General features: G+C 35.1%; 1 protein-coding gene across 1 annotated transcript in view; it reads right to left on the bottom strand.

Annotated features, from left to right (window-relative positions):
* CACNA2D1 (calcium channel, voltage-dependent, alpha 2/delta subunit 1) overlaps positions 1–26,242 on the bottom strand; it is a 151,733-nt gene that overhangs the window by 22,414 nt on the left and 103,077 nt on the right. The window contains exons 11-22 of the mRNA XM_010001804.1: positions 26,075–26,143; positions 24,759–24,833; positions 23,331–23,405; positions 19,809–19,865; positions 15,738–15,809; positions 14,599–14,670; positions 10,770–10,831; positions 8,475–8,551; positions 6,522–6,582; positions 4,670–4,767; positions 1,562–1,646; positions 1,305–1,367 (exon numbers count right to left, since the gene is read on the bottom strand). Coding sequence (XP_010000106.1) covers positions 1,305–1,367; positions 1,562–1,646; positions 4,670–4,767; positions 6,522–6,582; positions 8,475–8,551; positions 10,770–10,831; positions 14,599–14,670; positions 15,738–15,809; positions 19,809–19,865; positions 23,331–23,405; positions 24,759–24,833; positions 26,075–26,143 — 866 coding nt within the window. The remainder of the gene's footprint in view (positions 1–1,304; positions 1,368–1,561; positions 1,647–4,669; positions 4,768–6,521; positions 6,583–8,474; positions 8,552–10,769; positions 10,832–14,598; positions 14,671–15,737; positions 15,810–19,808; positions 19,866–23,330; positions 23,406–24,758; positions 24,834–26,074; positions 26,144–26,242) is intronic.

The raw sequence follows: 26,242 nt of genomic DNA, 5'->3' as shown, positions 1-26,242 counted from the left end.
GCTGCAGGATTTTTTCCTTAATGTTTCACAGTTGGAAATATTATGAGATTCATTCATATAGTCCTCAGACTTTGTCAGCTTTTACTAGTTAACCGCCAGATGTAATTATTTAAAAAATCTTTTGGGGAAAAAAAAAAATAATAAAAAAATAACATTCTTGGAACAACACAAATAATACATAATATTTTTTAGATATATTGAGATAAATAGTTACAACAAAATATAAACCTTTATAAAACATGCTGTCTCTTGAGAAATCATCCCAAAAGACTCTCACAGAATCACACAGCATCACTCTGGTTGGAAAAGACCTTTTAAGATCAGTCCAACCATTAACCTAACTCTACTAAGTTCAGTGCTTAAACCATGTTCCTAAGCCCCACATCTGTATGTCTCTTAAACACCTCCAGGGACAGAGACTCAACCACCTCCCTGGGCAGCCTATTCTAGTGCTTAATTACCCTTTCAATTACGAATTTATTCCCAATAGCCCATGTAAATATCCCCTGGCACAACTTGAGCCCATTTCCTCTTGTTCTGTCACTTATTACTTGGGAGAAGAGACCAACTCCCACCTCGCTACAGCCAACTTCCAGGTAGTTGTAGAGAATGAGGTCTCCTCTCCTTACAGAGGTAATTCCTTTATCTCTCCCTCCCCCAAACCTATGACCTAACACCACCCCATAGGCTAGGCCATGGCACTAAGTGCCACTTCCAGTCTTTCCTTAAACACCTCCAGGATGGTGACCCCACCACTTCCCTGGGCAGTCCATTCCATTCCAATGTCTGATCACTAATAACACCAAAACAAATAAGAAATTGATTTTAGGAGTGAAAATCATTGGCATTTTCCCATCTTGGAGAAACACTGAAGAATCTAAGCAAACAGATTGATTTACCATTTCCATGTATATCTGTACTGGTGCCCCCACTATTCTCAGTCACTGATGGGGGTACCTAGTTTATTACATGACCACTTCCATGTTCCCTTTTTCCAATGATACATTTTTCTCTTGAAGTCCATGGACCATTTGGTCTGCTCTTATTCATTTAAAAAACAAATCACCAACTGTTTTAAAGTATTTGCAACCTGCCAGCCTGCCAAAGAAGCAAGTGCTTGGGAGTAATTAGGGATTAGAATGGCCCCACTACTACTGCAAGGCTAGAAGACATCCCATTAATTTCATACCTATCAATACAGATTAAACTATAGAAGTTGTTTTCATTCAATACATTAATTAGGTACTATTCTACACTTTCCAGTTTCAAAATGGTCATATTCTACTATTTTAGAATAATCTTACCTTTTTGGGAACACTCTAGTAATTCCACCATCCGTAACAACAAATTGTGCAACAACACCATCACTGTAAACAAAAATTAGATTCAAAATTGACTGAAATTCTCACAGGTTCCTATGTCAAGGCTTGCTATTTCAGTGCATAAATGAATTAAATACCTATCCTGTGTAAGCATTAATATATCTGTATATACACACACACACAAATATTATTTTGTTATCAAACTTAGAAAAATGACAGCCAAGAAGAAGGATACTTACAGAGACAGCTTACTCCAATAATTTTGGGCAAGTTCATTTGTAAATCCTGCATCCAGCAAAACTCTAATGACCATATCTGTATTACCTACCAAAAAGAGTTAAGACAGTAATCTAAAACCATATGACATGGGGTTTCATTAAGTGGCTAAAATGAAATTCTAAGTTACCAAGATGCTACAGCCCCAAAAATTGTCCTATTTCTATCACACATAGTGTCTAACTTAAAATTACATCAAGTACTTACTGTTAAATAGACTTCTCTGAAACAGTTGATTTCATTTAAGCTGTTTCTTCATTGCATTCTAAAAAACCTTTGTGTCATAGGAATAAGCAAGGTGATGAAAGAAAAGGTCCCAGCTTTGCAAAGTCTCCATGTTAAATTTGGATATTAAACTATTTTTGAAGCATGCTTTCATTTAAATACTTTTTATCTCAGGTGATGCAATGAAACAACACTTAATGCTTAGTTGTGCATGTTCTTACATACTACAAAAATTGAGAGAATTCAACTTCAATATAATATATGTCCTAGTCTCTGTAAAAAAAACCCTGTATTTGCTAACTGAAAATGGGTACAGGGAACTAAACTAATTTTGAATGAGTATCTTAGGTGGGTATGCCATTTTAAAATGGTGTATCTTTGAAAAGATGGCTTGAAATCAGGGCATCTCAAGCATCTTTATCGACACTAATTTGCAAGAGATAGTTCTACAAATGATGAACAGCAAGCATATAGTTTAATGCAGATTTACTATGGAAAGCAAAACAAGGCTAAATAGGAGCTGAATAATGTAAAGGGAAAATCTGACTCTTGGTATTCAATGCCACACAGTAAATCAGTGTAAGAACCATGACCAGAACCTGCATCTCTGAATTCTGCCAAACCCCACTTGCTCAGCCTTGCTGAGGAGTCTGAAAACTCCTTCTGGGGAAAAGTAAACCCCCTAACTTTTCTTCACTTTAGCTTAGAGAGCCATGACAAGCTCTGTGCTTTCCCCTAAGGCTTGTATTCCAGAAAAATCATAGTAATCTTTTATTTTAAAAAAAGTCCTAATTCAACCTGTTTTTACAAAACAGATCAACAGGGACATGTATTGGGGTACTGAAAAGCTTAACAAGGTTTAGCAAAAAGGCTTTTTCATAAAATCACTGAAGCCTGAATGTGTGAGCATGCTATGCCCAGAGCCAGCAGCTCTGATTCACCAGCAAGAAGGACTGTTCTCATATAATTTTAATACAGTAATTTAATTCTCATTAGATATATTTACATGGCTTCACTAGATAAACTTGTCAAACTGCCTCAAATGCCACAGACTCACAGTCCCTGTTTTAATGATTTGCATGCCTGCTGCCATGGTACAGTATCTAATATAAGTTAGGGCAGTGTTTTAAAAATATTTCTTCATCTGGAAGCAATGACAAAATCTCACAAGATGAAATATGGATGGACTTGCTGCATATCCATTTTTCTAGAAATTCAATTGATCTTCTATCTGAATGTAAATATCAAAATGTGTCTCTTGGAGTGATATTTATCTCTGCTGATATAGACTCCTAATATTTTAATGGATGCATTTTTTGTTTAGGATCCCCTTGTATTGCATGCATCTCCACAAAGTGACTCAATTTCAATAAAGCAGATGTTGAAGACAAGCAGGCTCTTACTCTCCGGTAAGTAACTGCTCTTACTGTCCCCTTAGTAATGACAGAGGTAGTTAGAGGTAGTTGGTGTCTCCCTGGCTAACTCAAAAAGTTTAAAGTTGGATGGGGTGGATAAAAATAGAACAAAACAAAAACTTATAGTATATACATTATTTCAATTTGGGGACTTTATTAGTTATTCATTTTGAAAAGCATTTTTAGCTGAGATAATGTCCATTCCCACTGTTTCTTCTCGTCAACATGCTTTACTTATTTGGGAGACAATTTTTAAGGTACTTCATTATTAGCAAAAAGAAGGAATAAAGTGAATTTTGTTGTGGATTTAAAAATTAAATCTAGCAATAATTTTGGCATACTTACTAAGCCCTAGTGCATGCTACAGTATCACAAAATGTATCCTCAATATTAGCTTATGTAATCAGTGAATATTAAGCTAGAATTTGCGTTTATTAACTGGTTTAATGAATGCTTTCATGTGCAAGATTGAGTCAAGGGACCAAATAAAATATCTGTCAGTCAATGATGTGTCAATGGGAAAGATCACCCTATTAAACTCAACAACAAATACCCATACATGCACAAAAAATAGCCTTTTGTCAGAAGATATCTCATCTAAGTGTACTCTCCTTTAGTTACATGGTCTAGCAGAGAGATTCTTATTGATCTGCAGTGCCTGTCAACAGTATAGTAAAAAGACTTGGGGAATGCAAGACAATTTTTATTCCAACTGCTTATAAATTATTCATAATATTAAACAGACTTGTACACATAAACAAATAAATCCAAACACTGAATTTTTCATGAGAACTAGACTTTAATACATTACTGATAGTTCATTCAGACAAATAACTGCCCATTTATTGTGGAACGCGTTTAAGGCTCAGTTTCAACAGGCGAGCACCTTCCCAAAGCCCAGTGCTCACCATTGCAGCAGTCGCATGAATCTGGGGTCTTAAGCAACTGAAGCTCAAGGGAGATCTCTAACAAACTTGAGAATCAGCTACAGAAATTCCTTATCTTTTATTCTGGTTATTGATTATATTGGTTCTCAGCTCCTTTACTTCATTTGCTAGAAAAGCTGACAAGAAAGCAGCCTGAAGATTTCATTACAAGATTTTGAAGTTTATTTGAGACTTACTTTGGTTCAGTGTACTAAAAAACCCTGGTACTTGTTCGCTGCTAGAACATAATGCTGAAGGGAAATATGGAAAACACTGGATACATAATGCCCTCTAAACATTCTCAAATGAACCTAAAAAAATGCAAGCTAATTTTACAATATCTACCCTGGGTTGCAAAGTCCAACACTGGATGCATTTCTACTGAAAAATAAAATAAAATAAACCCCACACCATTTGTGCATGAAAGCTGTCCTTTGACCATTTCCCATTTATGAGTAAATATTTTCCTAAAGAAAAATGTCAGTGATTTGAGAAGAATACTTACAGGATGGACTATTTGGAGTATTTCTGTCAATAAATTCATTGAAATTTAATAGAAATTCAGTGTTGTTTTCTGATTTTTTGACATCATTACAGTATTCTCTGAAAAACAAGAAAACATTGGTCTTCTCAGGTATGTTTCCTATGCTACTAATGCAAACAAATATGGCTCAGCAATTTTGCAATCCAACCAACTGTGCAACTGCAGTGAGGTTGCTGGCAATAGTACATCAACTGACTACCATAGTCAATACAGAATGTTGATCATATTGAATAAATAGTTTAGGCATCTACAGGAAACAAAGTGCCTGCTTAAATCTGCATGATAAGAAAATTCCACGTATGAGACAGGGCACAGATTCTCAGGAAAAGCACTGAGGACTAGGAGATCATAGAGTCTGTAAACTAAACAAGAAAATGCCCAGTGAATTTAGACTGCTCCTGGATTAAACTGTACTGGAAAGTACATGGACTGCTGTTTAAAACATAGCCACTCCACAAAGGCCAGTTTTATGGGATGAGATCCTATCTTCTGAGAAGTATTAAAGGTAATTTTAATAGGGTACACAGCACATAAACATATGAACGCTCTCTGTTCTGACATAGGCAAAACAGATAAAGAGTAAACTACTGTCCTTTACATAATATAATGAAATAAAGCAATTTATCATTGGACGACTCATGGAATACAAGCAGGCATAATAAAAGTTACTGGGCATTTTGGAGGCAAATATTAGATGGTGACTGACATTAAACAACTTTAATTAAAATTAGAGAGTATTCAGCAGTAAAGCAGGGAGCTCTCTTTTTAAATAAGCTTTTTATATTAGATTAATTTTACGAACAAATGAAGTCTGCTCAAGTATTTCACATGAATAAACTACCTTATTACGCTTTTTGTACTTTACCATGATCTTGAAAGACTACAGGCAGAACTTGCCTTATACCTACATTCAGTTTCAAGGGAGCTCCATATCAAATAGACTTTGTTCATGTACATCAGTCTAACAACTAGGGGCTTGCTGGAAACTCCTAACTGGTACAATTGATTACCAATAGTTTCAGCCCTTTAGAAAAATTAATTAAACAGCTAAGCAGTAAATACATTTAAAGACTGAAGACTATGTTTTGCATACAAATCAGTCTCAAACAGTGTAAATTTCAAAGGATACAGAAATGTATTGGCTAAATAAGAAGTGCAACAATTCTTAACTCATCTTGATGGTAGATCATTTCCCTTATTTATCATAACTAGCTTTTAAAGGAACTTAAGTTTAAAAACTATGTACCATGCCCTGTTTCCTTTGCAAACATACCTTTACAAGAGCAACAAGGGCTATGCAATTTCACATGAAAAGGCTTAACGAATTTTCAATGACTCAATGATTTTCTATGTTAAATGAACCAAAAATTAATCCATGCTTAAGTAATAGACACTTGAAGAAATTGGACACTTCAAGAAATTGTTGTGAGTTTTACAAATGAGAAGCTAAGGTACACCACTGTAAAATCTTAAAAGACACATCACAAGAAATGAACAGACGCTTAAGATTTCAATTGAAAACATCAATAAATGATGACATCTCAGATTATATAGCTCTCTTCAATTAATATAAAAAAGAATCAGAGACTGAAGATGCTATTTACACTCTAGCAAGTAGAAAAGACTGATCTTGTAAAACATGGATTTAATAACTACTCTTTCACTTAACATTTTTTACTAGAATTAAATGTATTGGTCAAGTCTGTATTTTACAAATGTCATTAATCTGATCAAATACCTATTTACTGCTGAAATAATACTTTAATACCTTAATTTAATAATTTAATAAATTATTAGTGGGAAATTAACCAACCTTGGTGCTATAAAGGTATAGCCAGCTTCATCAAAATGATCAGGCTTCAGGGTTTCTGAATCTACAAAGATGAAGAGTAAATATCAAGTAAGGAAACCAGGCTTTTTGCTGTAATTTTTCTTTAAAAAATATTTTACTATCTTTCTCATGCATCCATGAATTTAGAAATAAATGTTCATTTTTATACACTTTCCTACTAATATGTAGTATACTAGTCAGTATTTTTCAGTATAGGAAGAAAATATTATATACAACATACACCTGGCAACAATAATATATCTAACCAACTTACTTAGATAAGACATTTCATTAGCAGGAAAACACATTAAATGTTTTCATTAGAATTACAATCTGATACAAATAAATATTTGGGATACTGAGTTGCTAGAATATGAAGGAAAATGTTTCTAGTATTTTCTAGAATAAAGTTTAGAAACTCATCCACATAAGAATCACTTTAAGTGCTGCTGAAAATAATGGCTTTAAAAGCTGGTGTCACTGAACACCAGTAGTACCAGACAAAGAAGGATTAAGAGACTAGCAAGTTATTGAAATGTGCATGTAAACAGAAAAACACTTCACATCGTTGTTTTTGTGTTGTTTTGTGTTTTTTTTCTATTGCTATGGTACCAAATGATAATGGGAAAAATCCTGAGATGAGGGATACAGAGGAGAATATCCAGTAGGAACAGAAATATAAGTGAAAAATATCAACTGCAGTAAACAGAAGGAAATCAAGCAACAAGAATATACTTGCCCTTTTTGATTGCCACTATCCATCAGAAAGAGAAAGCAGGGAAACAGAAAAAAACAGGGTAAAGCAAAAGGGGTCACAAACCAATATTTTATTCAAACAGCCCCTTGAATAAAAATATTGTACATAGATAGATCAAAGGTTCAATTTACATACAGCTGTAGTCTGGAAAAAAGACACCTTTGAAGACTGAAGAGTATGTCCTTTTCAATTACTTCTCAAGTACCTTCTATCTACTGTGTCTATTTCAGGGCTCTGTTTTGCAGATTATATTGACAGAAGTGCAAAACCAGATGATCTAATCCATCAAGAGAACTATATTAACTCACTAAAACTTTAATTTTAAGCTATTACTACTTGACAAGTTACAAATGAAATCACTGATTATTAAAACTATGCCATATTCTGCTTCACAGGTAGCAGGCAATGGCAGACAACAGTGCTTTTCTCTAAACTAGCAGCATCTATGCCAGTCAGAGAGATTCACACGTTTTTTTCTAACTTTTTGTTTAACTGCTTATTTGTTCAAGTTTATTGTAACACTTGGATAAATTTAAAAGTCTGTGACAGGTTCTGTTTTGTCTACAGTAAAGCTACACCTAATCAGCAAAAAGTTTTTGAATACTCACAAGTATAATTTTCAACTATCTGTTCAGAATCTGTAAATGGCTTGAAATTAGTCTAATTCAAAAAATATATTCCAAACATCCACTAAAACTATTTTTACAGTGTAAAATAAGCTACAAGCCAAACCAAACAATGCTTTTGCATTATTCTATTTCTACAGGCAATAGAGGTAATTTGTTAAATATGACATTGTACCTACTGTAAAAATAACAAAAATCTGCTTTACCACTTGGTCTGTTTCATTACATTTAGCTATTAGAATGAAGGAATTAGTATCCAGACCCTTAAAATGACAGCAACAGAAGATACACAAAGCAATGATTCTACATGTACAGAGCAAAGGGGTAAGGGATTGTCAGTGGAACTGGGGGACCTGCACATATTCTATCTTTATAGAATATTTCTTGTACCTGGGATGTTTTAATGGTTTAGAATCATTGCTGCAGATTCTGGGTGCATAATGATAACATCAGTGAATTCCACAAAATTTATGAATATTAAACTTTGCTTTTCTAAGTGAATCTGAGACTTGGCAATACTAGACAAAGCCAGGGGACCTCCACAGTACTTACATCTGGCTTGAGTTATTGGTTCTTCTATTTTAGCTTTAATATAATAAAAGCTGTATGATGGTAACACCAATGCCAAACTGCAACAGAAAAAAGACAAGTAAAGCAATTAAGTTATTTGTAGCAGCCTTCCAGTTTCAGCTTCTATCTGTTTTGAAAGCAATTAACAAGTTTGGAAGTTGGATTATCACAAGACAAGATATTCATATAGTGACATCCCAGGCTCACACTTTCTAATAGATACAAGAAGGCTCATACTGGTCTTGAAGTTCTCTTGTTTTATGTTCATTCTTATTTAAACATTTCAGCATAAATGGACTTCTTAATGGATAAAAAAGGGATTTCCAAACAATTGTAAATAATAAAATATATTATTTCTTATATCTAACAAATTTAGCATCCCAACATAACATAAATCAAAGTGATCAGACAATAAATAAAACACATATAGTAAGTACTGCATTGACCTGCAGGCATCACATAATGACAGACTCTCCTTTTACTAACAACTACCATTATTTCTTAGGAAATGTATCTGGCAGTACTTGAACTCACATCACGTTCAAGATGCAAGATATTTTCTTGAATCATGCAGTCACAACTAAAAGAAATTTGACATCATTATGTAATAAAATTTTAAGATTTGCTAAGCATTTGCAATGTGCTTTTTTTTAGATTACACTTATTTTTGTTCAATAAAAAAGAAAGTCTTTTTTTTGCCACTAAATTAAATTCCTGTGTAGAAGAGTTCAGTTCTCAAAAGGCATATAAAGGACAGAAGGAATGAGTAATCATTAAACAGGTATCATCTCCTGCTTCACATTCTTAATATTTGCTCTCAGATTTCATGACTGTGGAACTGCAATGGTTCCTAATGGGTAGCCACAGAAAGTAACATTAAAAAGTTGTACAATTGAGCCATAAATGAGATGACCTTTAATGATACCTTTGCCATTTAAAAAGAATGTGAGGGAGGTTGCTGAATATTTTGTGATAGCTGCCTACCAATTCTCCTCTAGGGAAATGAGTAGCAGTTTACCTGCCATTAACAGTTACTGCTAGCAGAAATTGCTAATTAAAATCTATAATTTTATGTTTAATAGGTTTCTGCAATGTGACTCCATGGATTTATTGCTGTATCTCATGCCAGATAGCTCAGTAAGAAGAAGTCATATAAATCAAATTTATTACTTTACTGATTGCTAGACAGCATAGTCTGATAAAAAATAATTATTTTCTTACAGAATATAAAGATAGACGTAGTTCAACAGAAAAATGGGATGCTGAATAAAAGATAAACATTTACATTCTCTTGTTAAAACTGACTTGCTTGGTGTTGCATACAAATTCATGTTTGCATTCTCCTTGGCTGTACTCCTGTGCAGAACATAACAGAAATTGGGAACCAGTTTGGCTGAGGATTACTGTAACTCACCACAATAAAAATATTGTTTTGATAAAAATTGGACCTGATACTTGTACCACCTACTTTTTAACCAGAGTACTGTAACTTTTCTGGGACTTGATAAACCTTAACTCGTTTTGGACAATGTCAAGTTTCTACATTCCTTCTGATGTAATAGAGCTGTGTGCTTTAATGAGCTTGAAATAACATACGCACCAACTTGCATTCAAAGGAAAATGTGCTTTTACCCATTACTTCATTATTCCTGTTGCCATTCACCATATTATTTTCATATTCAATGTAGTATCAGTGTTAATTCATTAAAACTTGTCAAAATAGATAGGGACTTTGGAGATGATCAGTAGCATAGTTCCTGCCTTTAAGATCTGACATCAAGGCTAGCAAAGTAATGATCTCAGTGACTGTGGCTGAAAAAGATTTGCACCTAACATGTAACATTTTTTTATTAGAATAAAATACAGCAACTTCTTTTTTGATCTGCATATCAAAGCAAGAACATGGAGACAATGCAAAGAAAAGATGAAACAAGGGGAGGAATCTAAGAGTGCAGTAAGAAACAAAGTATGGTGTGATACATGGAGTAGGAGAAAAAGTATTATTATTAACATAAATCATAACATGCCTTTTTTCATTCACACCAAAATACACTAGTGATAAATCTGAACAGTTGGATGGAAGACTGAGGTTCTTGCTCTCAGACAGAGCAACAATTCGGAGTTGTAAAGCAACTCTGCAAATCCCAAATGCTTGGACACAAAACAATCTGGTCTTGACTTGGCTAGTGTAGAAAATGTAACACTAAGATATTAACCAAAGTTAAAAAAATGGGCATTTAAATACACAAAAGAAACCAGACAACAGAAATGAGTTACCTGTAGTCAGTGCCATTCACAGCAGTCCATGTATAGGTTCTGTTTCCTTTATCAATGTATCTCTACAAAGAGATATTGGTGAAAAAATAAATTATTAACTTTGAAGCCTTAATAAATGTGCCTTTTTCATGAGGAATAAAGTGTGCAATCAAGTCCAAACCTGTTCAAATTCTATTAATTATTTTGCTAAAAGCAGTAATTGAGCTACAACTCCTTTCTCAAACATTTTCCAAACTTACATTACGCAAAAGAATCACCTGTATCCCTTTTATTGAACATTAATGTAATGTAAATTTAAGTAAACCCATACAAATATGACCAAACATTTTCCATTTAAAATTCATTAGCCAGGCAAGTGCAAACATTTTGCTTTGTGATTTAGCAGCTCCATAGAGAAGAACCTTTGAGTCCTGGTGGACAACAAGTTATCCATGGGACAGCAATGTGCCCTTGTGGCCAAGAAGGCCAAAGGTATCCTAGGGTGCATTAAGAAGAGTGTGTCCAGCAGGTCATCCTCCCCCTCTACTCTACCCTAGTGAGAACACATCTGAAGTATTGTGTCCAGTTCTGGGCTCTGCAGTTCAAGAGTGACAGCGATTTACTTGAGAGAGTCCAACTGAGAGCTATGAGGATGATTAACAGATTGGAACATGTGTCTTATAAGGAAAGGCTGAGAGACTTGGGTCTGTTTAGTCTAGAGAAGACTGAGAGGGGATCTTTTTAATGTTTACAAATATCTGAAGGGTGGGTATCAAGAAGAGTGGGCCAGTCTCTTTTAAGCCGTGCCCTGTGATGGGGCAAGGGGAAACAGCATCAAATTAGAACACAGGAAGTTCCAACTCAACATGAGGAAAAACTTCTTTACTGTGAGAGTGACAGAGCACTGGAACAGGCTGCTCAGAGAGGTTGTGGAGTCTCCTTCTCTGGAGAATTTCAAGACCTGTTTGGATGCATTTTTGTGTGACCTGCCCTAGGTGATCATGCTCTGGCAAGGGGGGTTGGACTTGATGATCTCCAGAGGTCCCTTCCAACCCTTAACATTCTTTGATTCTATGATTCTATGTTTATCTGGCTGCTGCTTTTCAGTGCAACTGTAATTAATTTATCAGTAATTTATAAAATAAAATAAAATAAATAAAAATAATAAATGCATGTATCAGTGCACAATGCTCTAATATAGTTTATGTTTAAGTTAAGGAGATAACTGATGAGATAGATTCCTATCCAAGCCTATTTATAGTTAATAATCTCAAGAATAAGCCAGCAGTTGAGCCTAGCACTGGCAGCCCCTCCAAATCAGGCGCTGTGCCATGTGTTGCACACCATCTACATTGGCAATAGAAACCAGTGCCCAAGGGGGGAGGGAAGGAAGAGAAGAACTGGGCTCTTATTATATCCTGTTGCTACCAGCACTGTGAACATGCTTGAAAGCAAATGGGATGAAATCTGCCTTCAGAGATAATCTGGGAGATCACAAGTCCTCATACATCTGCTCCCATTTACCTTTGCCTACTTCATTACTGAGTGCTCTGAGACCATTTTTTCCCCAGCTGGTCACTGCCAAAGAACCTATACACATTATTGCAGTTTTTGTGACCCTTCAGTTGTCACTACTGTCCACCCCAGCCACCCGAATGTGGCAATGCTTTTGTTCCTATGGCATCTTCTCTGTTAGCTGGAAAGCCCCTGAGGCCTTGGGAGACTCCAGCACACCCCACCCAAGTTTGCTAGAGTCCAGTCTCTATGCCATAGTATGAGGTCATTTCCCCAGACACTGCTGGGGCCAGCTGCAATACAAAAGGAAAGCAATGCGAACTTCAACCAAAAAGCAAAACAAAAAGAACATCAATTTTAAGCCTCAAGACTGCAACTGTCAGTTCAGAGCAACTGACCACATCAGCCCTTTTTATAAGAAAATATATGAAGCTATTAAGTCCTAAGTGATGCATGGCTCATGCATGGCCCATGGTCTGAAGCAGCTTTATTCTGGCTTTAGCAGCCTGGAGCTGGGAGGGTGCAATGGCTTGAAGCAGTCACCATTGCCAGCCATCTCTGGCTGCTCCCTTCTCCTCTCTGACAGATCCAACTAGAGGAAGAAATCTTAGTCCATGATGAAAGAGGAAGGTGAGGGAAACTAATTTCATTGGGCAATTGAAGTATCTGGGATCAAAAAGCTTGGGATATTAAAATAAAGATTGTGGTCTGGGCTGTTTATAACTGACACATTCTCATGCACTCAGGGACACCACATTCCCTCCCCCCACCCCACTCCCTGATGCTGCAGCGGACTCCAGCATTTGCAAGTGTAAATGCTTCCCCTCCCTCCTTCTCTGGGCAAACAGTTGCATGACCGACAGTTTCATGTCTGTTTTACCACACAGCCTGAGAAATGTACGCACAGTCTGAGATCTCTTCAACAACTTTACCATGAAGACAATATATTATATAACCCCAGCAGTGTTATTGCTTTGTTTTTTTTTTTACCTTCTCACCACCAGCCCTTTTCACTCACAGGCTTGGAAAGACACTCCTTAGACAAATCAAGTCTGAACATGTCCCAGTGAGTCACTCCTTTCAGGAGTGGCTTATACCAAATGCAGACTCCAGCAGGACTTTGGACTCTCCAACAGTGGGTCAGGAAGGACCCAGTCTCCCTTCAGAATAGGAGGACAGGCTGGTGGCTTCCCAGATAGGATGGAACTCTGACACAGGTGGGGCAGATGTAAGAAATAGACTTCTTATGACGAGAAGGGTGAAACACTGGCACAGGTTGCCCTGAGAGGTGGCAGATGCCCCATTCAAGGAAACATTCAATATTAGGTTGGACTGAGCTCTGAGTAGCCTTACCTAGTGTCCCTGCTCATTGAAGGGGTAGTTGGACTAGATGACTTTTCAAGGTCCCTTTGATCCCAAACTATTCTATGATTCTAAGTGTGTTCCTACAGGTCTATTGCAGAACCAACTGACAATGATACTGTGAAATCACAGCCTGGATGAACGATCAAGACATGTTTCAGAAAATTCAGCTCCATCTTTTCAGCCTCATCTACCAAGACAACATATGACTGATAAGTCATTAGATTAGCTATCTTCAAGCTGGTTAACAATTAGAACTTTTTAAATTAGAGATTTTAAATTAGAGATTTTAAAAAAATCTGTTTTAGAACTGTAACTGTGGGGCATACTCTGGGCAGAACTTCACCTTCAGCACACCAGTCATTATTGCTTCTCATTGAGGTTCCCAAGAAGTAGAGGATCCATGTAAGGATCCATATAAAATTTGAGTATTTCCTATGGCTGGGAAACAGTATCAGTCTTTATCAGGAATGACCAATTTGGGCAAGAAAATAGAGAACTCAACAAGCTGTTCAGAAAGGACAAATACATGATATAACTGTAAGATTAATTTGCTTATTCCAAATAACCTTCATTTATGGCACATAAATGTTATATTTTTTTCCCCTACTACTTTCTGACAGTTCAACCACAATATAAACTACTAAAGCCATCCTCACACACATCCACAAGCAAATTAAGTACTTTGCTTTGGGATTCATACACAGAAGTAGGCTGGGTCCATTTCCTGGTGAACAGAGCATAAGACCTCATCAACAACTGTCTGATTAATGATGTTGCAAAGAAACTATGAAACAAAACAATTCTTCTTTTCATAAGAACATAATTTCTTTTACTATAAGCCAGTAAAACTAGCAAATCTAGAGGGAAAAATACAAACAGACATTACAAAATTAATATCTTTTCACCAGTTCACAGTAATTTTCTAGGTTTTTTTGTTCCTATGAATGTAACTGCCGTGTTCCTATCTTACCTCATCTTGGGACTTGACCAGAGTTTCAAATGTTTTTTCTCCACTTTCTCCATCTATCATTTTTTTGCGAATCTATTAGCAAGCAAGCAAGCAAGAAAGAAAAAAACCTACATGTTATACAGAACACAAACTTTCCAATGATTCAAAATATTTCATAGAAACACAGAAAATGACTATGTAAAAGTCATAGCTCCTAAAACATAGTTAAGTTTGCAATTTTCACATTTTTCTAATTAAAAATTGTTTTTTCCAAATATGTACTGAATCAGTAGAGTTACGAAGCAACAATTCTGGTATATTTGCATAGCAACACCATCCCATAAAATCCTTGATGTTGAGCAGTAGAGAGAGTATGAATTCTGTGTGGAAGACAGGGAGTTTTGTCTAGCATTCCTCATGCTTCTCAGCACATCTGTGTGATTCTGGTAGCAGCAGTGATGCACCAAAACAATTTTATACCAGTTTGAGAGCAATTCCTCTCTGAAGCAGGAGTTTCAAAGAGACTCAGAGCGGAATTTAACAGATACTGGTAGTGTCATTACGAAAGACCAGTACCAAATGAAATGAAAAAAATGCCAAAAAATATAGAATGTTATGAAACCCCTGCATTTGTTTTCACAAAACTAAGAAACTATTTTTTAAAATTCTGATTTCTGATTGTATTACAAAATTAGTAACTGAAACATATTCAGAGGAATTAATTTATTGTTAACACTTAACTTTACTTCTCAGTTTTCTTTCTCTGCACAGCAGTAAGTTTACATTAAAATAAGATAGCAAGATACTTTAAAAATATTTCAGATAAAGTTAATATCCTATTAAAAAGTGTTATGATAGAAACATTTTACAATCTCCCTCCCCAGAAATTGCCAATTAATGAGGAAGAATTCTTTAAATAGCAATGATATCTTTCAAAAGGAGAGGATATAATGCATTGTCTTTGCCTACAAATACTGGTTTTCAATTTGTTTCATTATTACTTCATCTGTCTATAAAAGCCATCACCTTAATACATTTAAAATTGACATTTATAGTTAGATAGATTACCATTTAAAATCTAGAACATTTATTGCTTTTCAGTTCTTACAAACTGAAATGCAAGCAGCAGCAACAACTACTAAGAAAACAGGTAATCTCACCTCAACTTTAATATCATTTTCCAATTCAGCATCTAGAAAATCCAGTGTAACAGGCTCCTGGGATTTAGGATTCTGAAGCAGAAGATATTGAATAATCAAAAAATAAAGACTGACTACTGTAATGTAACAAATAATTTGAATCCCTTCATTTCTAAGTAATGTATTTCACTGGGCTTACTTACCCATCTGTTTTAATCTTATAGCATGATGAATTACTGGTGACCCTTTCTCATGTATTTCTTTGGATAGAGAGGTTAATTGGACAAGTGAAAATAAATGAACACTAATGGCTAGTGTCTATCCACAGTCTGTCATGTATGGGGCTCATGCTGGGCAGCTGCTTCCCCTACTGCTGGTATGTCACGGACTGTAATGGTGGGAGAAGACACATCAGAGGAAACATCAGATAAGAATCTCTCATTAGGTGTCCTGACTGAGAAAGGAGAGGAAAATTTGGGAGTTTTCCAGCTGACTGGTAAAATAGGATAACTGGTATCTTTTGCTGTTTTGCCAAAAACATGCTACCCATTGCTGCTGTCAGGAGGGGGAACGGAATGTAGCTCAAGATTCAAGGGAGCAGCAATTATAATAAGGGACTTCTTTATTTTAATAAAATAAAAATCACTTTTATTTTCAGCATTCCAAGACTTTCCCGGTCACCTTGCAGTTTTGAATGCATTTCTCTTGGCATCAATACTGTTATCTCAATTTAAGAGATGGAAACAGAAATACTGTGACCCAGCAGCTTCAAAACCTACAGTAATATACATGAAGTGGATCCTCGACTGTGGAGCACAGAAAAGTTGGGTGGTACACATCCGTAGTAACCCTGGGTCCCAAAGGATTGTGGAAAGACCACTGTAGCTTTGCTGACCTAGCTCAGGCCACCTTCCAGCGTCTACTCTCTTCTCACCTGTGGTCTCCATTCAGTTGGACAGACTTCCATATGAGGTGTTAGGAATACAACTATTTTTTGTGTTGGGTTGTTTTGCTGATTTTTGTTGTGTTGGTTTTTTTTTTGAGTAATTTTGGCTCAGTCCCATTGACAAGTGGGGTAAAAATCCTCAGTCCTCATCACTCAGTAGTTACTTAATGATTTAATGAACCCACCTAACAAAGGACCTTTAAAAGAAAAGTTATATGGGGATATACTACTTAAGCATTGAAATCTGGTATTTTATAATAGAAGATAAAAAAGTCCAATTTTAGTAATTTATTTTGATCAAGAATAATTTGTTTTGTGTAATAGCACAGTTCATATATGAAAGGATCTCAAGGCCTAGATTTGTCAGTAACTGAGCAGTGTTTTTCATAAGCTTAGCAGGACAGAAATTGCCATTAGCTGATACTAATATTTCAAGATTAGTGTAAATTCTGATAATGACACTCTCAGAGGATCTCCGTGATTCAGATATACTAACTGATTTGCCGGGCCAACTAAAGTCTCTTTTGAAAGTTATGATAGTGTTCCTTCTATCTGAACATACTCTGTCAAAGGTAAATGACAAACGTACGTTGACTATTTTATCAAAGAATGTCAGCATGTTTCATTATAATTTATGTATGAATTCCCAGTTTGTACTGGAAGGAAGAATGTCCTGAATAGCTGATAAAAGATGCCTTTGAATAGTAGTCTGGAGCATTAAGAGCTTTACAGTCATCCTTATTTTCAAGACTGTAATGTAAAATAGGTTAAAAGACAAAAGATTATTCCTTCATATTCTCGAGGAACAAATGTACATTTTTCTGGGTATATGGAATAATTCCTATTCTAAGCAAGTAAGACTTACTCTCTGCTAAGCCAATAAATTTATTCTTAGAGAATATACACTGGAAAGATTTAAGACATGGATTCCAGATATTTCTTTTAAATATTTACTGATAACTTCTAATACATTTTTATGGTCCTATTTATATATGATAGATAAAATTAGTAACTTTAATATCATAGTATTAACATATGCTCTATACTAACTTAAAACAGTTCAAATATTTTTTATTTAAAAAACAGCATCTTTTTTTTCCCCCCAAACACATCCACACTCTTGAAATAAACAGCAAAAAGATAAAATGTAAAAAAATTAAAAAGATACATTTTCTTACATGCAATGGATAATGAATAGCATGGTCAAACCCAAACAGCATGCATGAAGGCATTGGCATGGCAGAGGAGGCATTTATGAAGTTCACAATCCATTCCAACAAACAAAGGAACAGAGAAGAAAAGAAATGGTAAAAAAAAAAAAAAAGAAAAACAAAAGCCATCACATCAAATCAAGGTCAATATTTATTTCAAATGATAACCTGGGCTAGCCATAGCTGAGGAGTCCCAAAGAAAAAATAGATAACTTGAACATTCCATCAAAATTCAACTATACATTAGCTGTTTGTTCTTGTTCTTTTAGAAACACACATTATATCACTACACATTCTTTATAAGGCACTTATTAATGACTTTTAATAGATGTAGAATCTTTAAAAGGAAGACTGTTTTACCTGCTATTTCTTTTTTTCCCAAGAATGTGTTTTTACCAGTATTTGGGCTCCACAATTTTTTCTTCCAAGGTTGCCATTTAGTGAGGTTTATTGAAAGCCATGAAGAAACAAACTTACTGCTCAGTTTGCTCTTCTCTCTATCAAGTCATGCATGCAACATGACTAGAGTAAGCGCAACACCACCACATTCACCAGCACAACTTAATAAAACAAAACAGAAGTAAATCACTAGCAATGAAGCATGCAAATAAAGAGAATACAATCTAATTTCAGCATGATAAATAAAGGGAAAGATCTATTAATTTAATGACAAATCAGGAAAGAAACGTAGAAAGAAAGAACTGATGCAGCAATGTAAAAAAAAAAAAAAAAAGAAAAGAAAAAAAGTTAATTAAAATGTCATTGTTGTGCACTTTGGTAGGTCAGTATTCTCACAAATGCTATACAAGTCTTTGGTGTGAGTTGTAGGAGCCTAGTTTCAACTCATACCTGCAATACGAATGAAGACACAGGCTCTTAAGCTTTAAAATAAATGATGGTAAGAAAGCAGCAAAATTCTGGGCCCCAGAGGGAGGCCCAGGAGCATCTGGAGTGGATGAGAGCCTGGAGCTGCTCCTTCCCAGGCAGCCAGCACAACCAGGCAAATCCAGCAACAGCCAAATTGTACCACAGCATGCTGGGGAGCCAGGGGTGCTCAGAAAACTGAGATTTTTTTGTGTTCTAGTGCTGCTTTCATGAGTGTTTAAACAAAAAATCTAGCCCAGAGGTGGTCTTCTAGATGTGGTATAAACTCAGATACCCCAGGCTCTGTAAGATCAATGAATTTAATTAGCTCAGGACTTTTCCCCATGCTGTACTGGTGTTGTTATGCAAGCCACCAGTTTTGCTTTGTATATTCCCATATGTGCAAGGAATTAACATGGTAGACCCTACCTAATTTTTTTATTTTGCTAGTTACAAAGTTAATTTCTTCCTGTAAGGATTTTTAAGTTTTCATTAAGTGTTTTTGCTCAGGAATTGCATTACATCAATGTTAATAATTTCCTTTTCCCTCATTGCTTAATGGCAGTTAATTCTTTGGAGTTGGGTTTGCTAAACTGCGAAACCTGATGTAAAGAGCAGATAAAATACATTCCCTACTCTGACAGCCCCAGTTCATTTGAATTCTGTAATGTTAAACAGCATCCACTATACAATAAAACTTGGCAATAAAGTTTGTAAGAATGATCTTCTCTTGACTTTGGGTTTATGCAAACAAAGCCAGCCCAAGTAGTCTCTTTTTTTCCCCCAGTCTTCAAATTCATTTCAAAATCTGAAGAATAATTTTTACAGCACGGCTCTAATTAGCACCTATTAGTAAAGCACCATAATTTCAAGGAATGCCCTTCACTACAGCCAGTAACATGTTTTCTATTATTTAAACAAAGAAGGATGCAAGCTTCATGCTTTGGAAGCTGTTTGTCAAAGAAAACAGTTCTCTAGTTAGATTTTTCCTAGTAAGCATGGCAGAAGCTTTCTAATTGTCTTTCCAGGTCTATGCATTCTAATGCACTAATCACTTCCATCCAAAGTTACCTGTACATTTGGTCTCCTTTTTCTCAAATTAACTTTTGGTATGCCCACACCAATTTGCTGAAGTAACAAAAAAGCAGTAATTTATATTTTTATACTATTAGTAAGCAGCCTACTTATAGAATGGAAGTCTTCCCTTAACACACTTCAGTGCACATTTAGTGGAAACAGAAACTAGCTCTCATTCCCACCAACAGATCTGAGCTCTGAGCTGTCAGAATTACACACAGGTATTGTCTAGGGAAACAAATACCAGACATATGTTAAACAATATGAATTAAGTTAACAGAAAGTTCTTCCTCTTACATAATCTCCAGAATTAAAAAAAAACGAATAAGAACAGTTTCACTTTTTGTTTACTGGTTTATCTCCTCTTAAAACCACCTCCTCTTGCATTTCTTTCAAAGTGATAAAACCTATGACAAAATACTGGAACCTACAGGAGTTTTAGAACTACCACTAAATGGAATTTGACCAGAACTATTATAAAAATGAAGAAAATGATGCTGATCTTTAGAACAGATTCAGAACTTGAATTAGGTATTGTTTTCAAATCTTATCTAATTAGTTAATGCATGCCTAATGCACTCACTTCAGTGACTATGCTTATTTGGTGGGGTATCCACCTGCTCTCTCCCAGGACAAAAGGAAAAATACACGCACATATGCACAGATACACAAACAAGATTGGCAGAAAAACATAAAATTAAGCATTTGTTTAAAAATGTAATAGAGCTAACTACACAAACTTGAAAAATGGTATTTTAAGAAATTTAAAATTCTATTAAATGGAGAGATAAAAAAAAAAAAAAAAAAGGTTTCCCGTGTTATGCTTTGATGTAGTTTTTGTGTGAAAATAAGAACATGGCAGGAAATTTCGTAATGATTTTAATATGCTTTTGAGCCTACAAGTTCAGAATTTCTAGGGGCTTTTTTTGGTGAGATTTTTCCTGGAAGATAAAATCTTAAAATATTGTGTTGAATCAGTTTTGATTTGAGGTAACAGATTTACAGAAGGAAAGCAGAAGACATTCAGAAGAAGGGAAAATTCAAAGTTTAATACACCCTCACCTCTTCAAAGGTAAAGTTATGATGTTTTAGTTTAAATCTATGGAAAAATTGCTGGCAAAGAGGGTTAAGATGTTGTTTGTTAATAAATTAACATCTACCAGGAGGTTCAACTGAAATTAATATAACATGTTACAGATAGCCCATGAGTTCTAAATATAGCTGTCTTTGTTGTGTACCTTAGTTTTAAAACGTAGCTCTTGTATCAGTCTGAATAGCATGCACCACCCCAAACAAACTGGGAGTGAAAAAGTCTAGCCTGTGTAACTGTTAATAACAACAATAATAATTCATAAGCTTAATATTACATTTAGACATTATTCTACAACATAAACCATATCATTTATAAAATATCCTTTTAAAAATATACTCTAAATCAAATATTTGAGCAGTATGTGAGAGCATCTCTGGGCTTCTAAATTCTTAGAAGTAAAATACTGCACAGAGAGCCCATGACATTTAGTTTCTTAATAATCCCTCTCAATCTGCCTATGTTTAGTTGGGATGAGATGAGTTTTTCACTCTCTAACAAAGGTTCTTAATTCTCCAGTTTTACAAGTTTGCACTGCAGTATAAAAGCACATATGAGACAAAGAGAATCTGTATCCAACTGTTCCTCACCAGATTGTGCTTAAAACAAGAATACTACTTTGTTTCATTTTATATTCCTTCTGTTAACAAAAAACAAACAAAATTGTCTAACAAAAACTTTAATTTTTAACACGTGAAAAACTAATGCATACAATGAAGACAATAGAAAAACATTTTAGTTTTTAAATTTTTGTTCCTTTTCTTTTTCAAAGGGCCCTTTTAAAAAAAAATAGTCAATAGTTATGATAATTTTTTTTCCTTTCTTCTTTTCTTACATGCTTGGCAAAAGCTTTCAAACATATTCATTACTTCACCAGGAAATTAATTCATGTATCCAGAATACTGAGTTCCTTCAGCTTAAGAATTAAATGAATTCTTTGCTTCTTTCTCTGCCTTTGACAGTTAAAGATAGTGAAGTACTGAAAAGGGGGTCTGATATCCCTCCTGTTAGCTATAGAGGGACTTTCTGGTGAAGAAACAAAAGACAGTCACACAGCCAAGATTTGCTCTTCTGCCACAGGAACATAGCTGGGAGGAATAAAGTGATGGATATGCATCCAATTTACAAAACCCCCAGTATTTCCATGCCTAAAGGTAGCAAATACAGGCTTCCATTACTAAAGAATTTCTCTACAGTGTACTGAGTGCTAAAAGGTAACTTAGGAGTAGGGTGCCTTACAAGCCTGTGTATTGACAGTTTGCATTTATCTTGCCTGTATATTGCTCAAACTATCTGAATGAGAAATTTCAGTATTAACAACTGAACTACATGGATATATTGTTTGGTCTTCAATTCTTACAGTGATTCATTATTAGTTTAATATATAATCTGTACATAATCCATACACATCTCTCAACCTGGAGTGTTTTTTTATTATTATTACTTTTAATTCATTCAATTTTAACTTGGCATTTTATACAATTCTGCATTTGTGCACTAGGAACTCTTGAGACAAAATTTGCTGAAAGTATGTTTCTAATGTAATTAAAATACAAATATTTTAAAATATTCCACTAAACAGAAGATTGTTTGACATGGAGACACCCTTCACTAAAAAAAACCCTAAAATTCTTATTTCAGAAAAACCCAAAACCAACATCCATCCATGTTTAATGAGAAGTATCTCATTAAAACCAGGGAGGTAGCTTATTTAAGAAGACACATGCAATGTAGGAGGCTGCCCCGGATCAGGACTACAGTTAATGGATAAAAATGCAGACTGAAATATTTGGTCTAGATTTTTCTGATATTTGAAGAAAGTTGCATCCTAATCAGATTTAGATAAAGACTTAATCTTTAAAGATGAAAGCCCTTTCTCACATTAAACTACTAAAAACTCCAGCAGTCTGGGAGAGAGTTCTCAGCTAGATCCACACCAACTCTGCAGCTTGGGTTTCAGCTCTGGTAAACAGAAGATGATTTTGCAAGTCTGGACGTTTCAATTTCTGATATGAGAATGCATCACAAAATAAACGTGCACTAGTAAACACCTCAGTTTGCTTCAAGAACATCTTGTAAAATACTACAAGTTCTTAATTATTATATTACAACTACCATTAGTTGTTTTCATATTATAGGCATACTAAACCATTTATTTCACATACAAAAACATTTGTCTAATATATATATATGTTCTTTCTTTTATTGATAACCAAATTCAATACAACGCAATGCTGGTCTCTGTGCTGACTAAAGCAGATTTGGATGAAGCCACACATGCACCATGAATTTTGCTGACACCTCCAAAACTGAGAAATATTTACTATTGCTCTCTGGCTCTCTGGCACTTTCAGCAGATCTAAGATGTTTCTGTTAATTCTGACAATGTCTCCTTATTATAGAGAAATAAATTAGGTTTTTCATACCTTTGGTTGGAGATTTGGATGAAGTAGCACATACCCATTAGGATCAATTGCAAAATAGTATCCATTTGGGCAAAGCTGAAAGAAATAAATGAAGTTTAATATTGCAAGGTTTTAAGCCATAAAGATTAATTAATGGATTTTAAGCAATGGCCACATTAAGGAAAATACATTGCCTCATGCATAATTAAATAACTGAGATATTAACATACAGAAGGTAACTTATTAATATTTATTCTTTTAGAATCATAAACGTGGTGAGTAACTTAGGCTGATGGGACCACTGGAGGTTACCCTGATGCAAAACTTCACTGAAAGCAGTGCTAACTTCACAAGAAGATCCAACTTCAAAGTTGGCCTAGGTTTCAAGAGGTCTTCGAACACCTCCAGTGACAATCCCACAACCTGTCTGTACAACCTGCTCAAGTGTTTAACAGCCCTTGCAATGACTTTTTTTCTTACTTCTACTTGGAATTTCCATTGCCAAAACTATGTCAGTTGGTTCTTGTTTTTGTTATAATTCAAGAAATGTCAAGGTCCATCTTCACTATAACTCCCATTAGATAACCCATCAGTCTTCATCTACAGTCTGAACAAACCCATCTTCCTCAGCTTCTCCTCATACACCATGTACTCCAGCCCCCTGGACAACTTAGAGGCTCTGCACTGGACTCTGTCCAGTGTCTCAATGTATTTCTTGTACAGAGGTGGGCAAACATGGACACAGTTCTCCTGATGCAGGTGTTTACTTCACAGCTGGCCTTCTTTACTGCATCAACATACTGCTAACTTAGGTTCAGCTTGTTCTCCACCATGGCCCTCAGGCCCCTTCCTGACTTTTGAGGCATTCTGCTCCAGCTTGTGTTGTGGCATGGGATTATTCCATTCTAGATGCTGGACGTTGCATTTGCCTTTGGTCAAATTCGTGATGTTCCTTTACTTCCTTAGATGTTGTTTTCCACAGTACTAGTTATTTTCTTAGACATTCCCCAGCTAGACGTCTAAATATATAAATCAATCATACTGAGTGAGGTACAGACAGACACATATTTTTATAAACTTTTCTACAAAGAACTGTCCTATATAAATACTAAGTATTATTATTATTAGTTGAAATAATTGTGTATTCTAAACTGTGATAAGAATCAAATGCTCAACTAAAGAGTAGTGCCTTAAGCTACAGGAAAATAATTACTTTGAATATACACCCTAATGTAAAAGTTAGCTTTTACAGATGGATCCTGATGGCCAGCTCACACAGAAGCACATATATGGCTGGAGAGAAAACTGTCAGAAAATCTTCAACAATGGAAAAGAATATATGAAAAGAAGCCTGCTGGTATTTTGACCACATCCAGTCATTGCTGCATGACTTGTGAAAGAGCATGCAAAGAAATCATACATAAAGAGAAACCAACAAAAGCTACTTACTGTAAATCGGGGTGTCAGTTTTTTTATGTCCTCCAAAGAGACATCAACCCCCATTACTCCAAGAATCAGCTGATTCTGGTAAGATTCAAAAATGTTAGAATATGTTTGACATATTTCCAATGCAGAATTACTACAACAATCAGCAAATTTTTATTTTGCCTTCATCACTTGTTTGATGGGCACTATTTGAGAAGTTGCCTATTTACCTATGTTTCTATTCTAAATATTTTAGATAATATCCAATTGATTCAAAAGAACAATAATCAGATTCAGAATTTTGTATAGAATACTAAAGCTGTTTATGAAGGTGAATATGATGCTTTCCAGCATGAATAAACAAGAAATGTAAGAACAAAACAGGTGAAAGCAAAAATTCATATAGAGACAAATCAAGAATATTCAAGTTCTCCTCTTGTTCCTCTGTAATAGACCATCATCAGTTTACTTCTCAGAAAGACATCTTTTGATAATAAATAGCCTCTCACTTTGCAACCAGACTCTGTGAACACTAGAGATTATCTTGTAGATAAGTTTATAAAACCTTTTTTGTTGTTGTTGGTTTGTTTTCAACGGGAAACTAAAATAACTAATCTGAATGTAAATAGAACAAACCATAGTGTCAAGTTTGTATTTATTAATTCTGAGTCTGTTTAGTATCAGAGAAACTCAATCAAAGAACACCTTGGCTAAACTTCTGTATATTTTGTCCTGAATGAGCATGAGTATGGTATTTCACCACACTCTGTAAAGCATATTTTATGTCTAATTTTTAAAAAGCAGTATTTTGATCTTCTGAAGAGGACATAAACTAGTTGTTCCTTATCAGACTGTAATAGGGATGGACAATTGTATTTACGTGATACTTACATTTTAATCTAAGTATATAGTGCTATTTTCTACCATCATTACAACCAACTAACTTAAAATCTCCACATCATTGCTATTTACCCTGAAATGTCACAGCTTCACAGAATTTTATAGATGTATCTGGGTTTCCTTTCTTGGCAAGGTCTAAATAATATAATAATCTATTTCTTATCTATTGAGCTCTCAACACATTCCCACTGCCACTGGGTCACAGAGATAGATCAAAAAAAATGTCATGCCCTGAAACTCAGAACTACAAAAAAGGTGATCTGCATTTTCTTGTTCCCAGGAGGTTATCAGGCAACTAGAGATGACCCCTTTGTTGCTGATGTGCAAGACAATTAATCTGTAGAAAGCTCTATGGAAATAATGTTTTTCATGGAGTTTAGCATTAAATGAAATTCAAATAATGTGTTTTGTTTTTTTGTTTTCTTTAAGTAGCAGCTTACTATTTTCCCATTTTGCTCCTTTGTTAGATTGAAGACAGGCAGAGTTCCTGTAATTACAAGGCCCAGCTCCTAGAGAAAAATCACATACAGAATGGAGAAAAATGTTTAGTTAAATAGCAAATATTGAGCTATAACATATTAGTTCAACCCAGTGATTATTGTAGCCAA

The sequence above is a fragment of the Chaetura pelagica genome, unplaced genomic scaffold (genome assembly GCF_000747805.2).
Source record: "Chaetura pelagica isolate M959 unplaced genomic scaffold, ChaPel_1.0 scaffold137, whole genome shotgun sequence".
Lineage (NCBI taxonomy): Eukaryota > Metazoa > Chordata > Aves > Apodiformes > Apodidae > Chaetura > Chaetura pelagica.
Note: the sequence above shows the minus strand (reverse complement) of the source record. Positions and strands in the feature narration are given on the sequence as shown.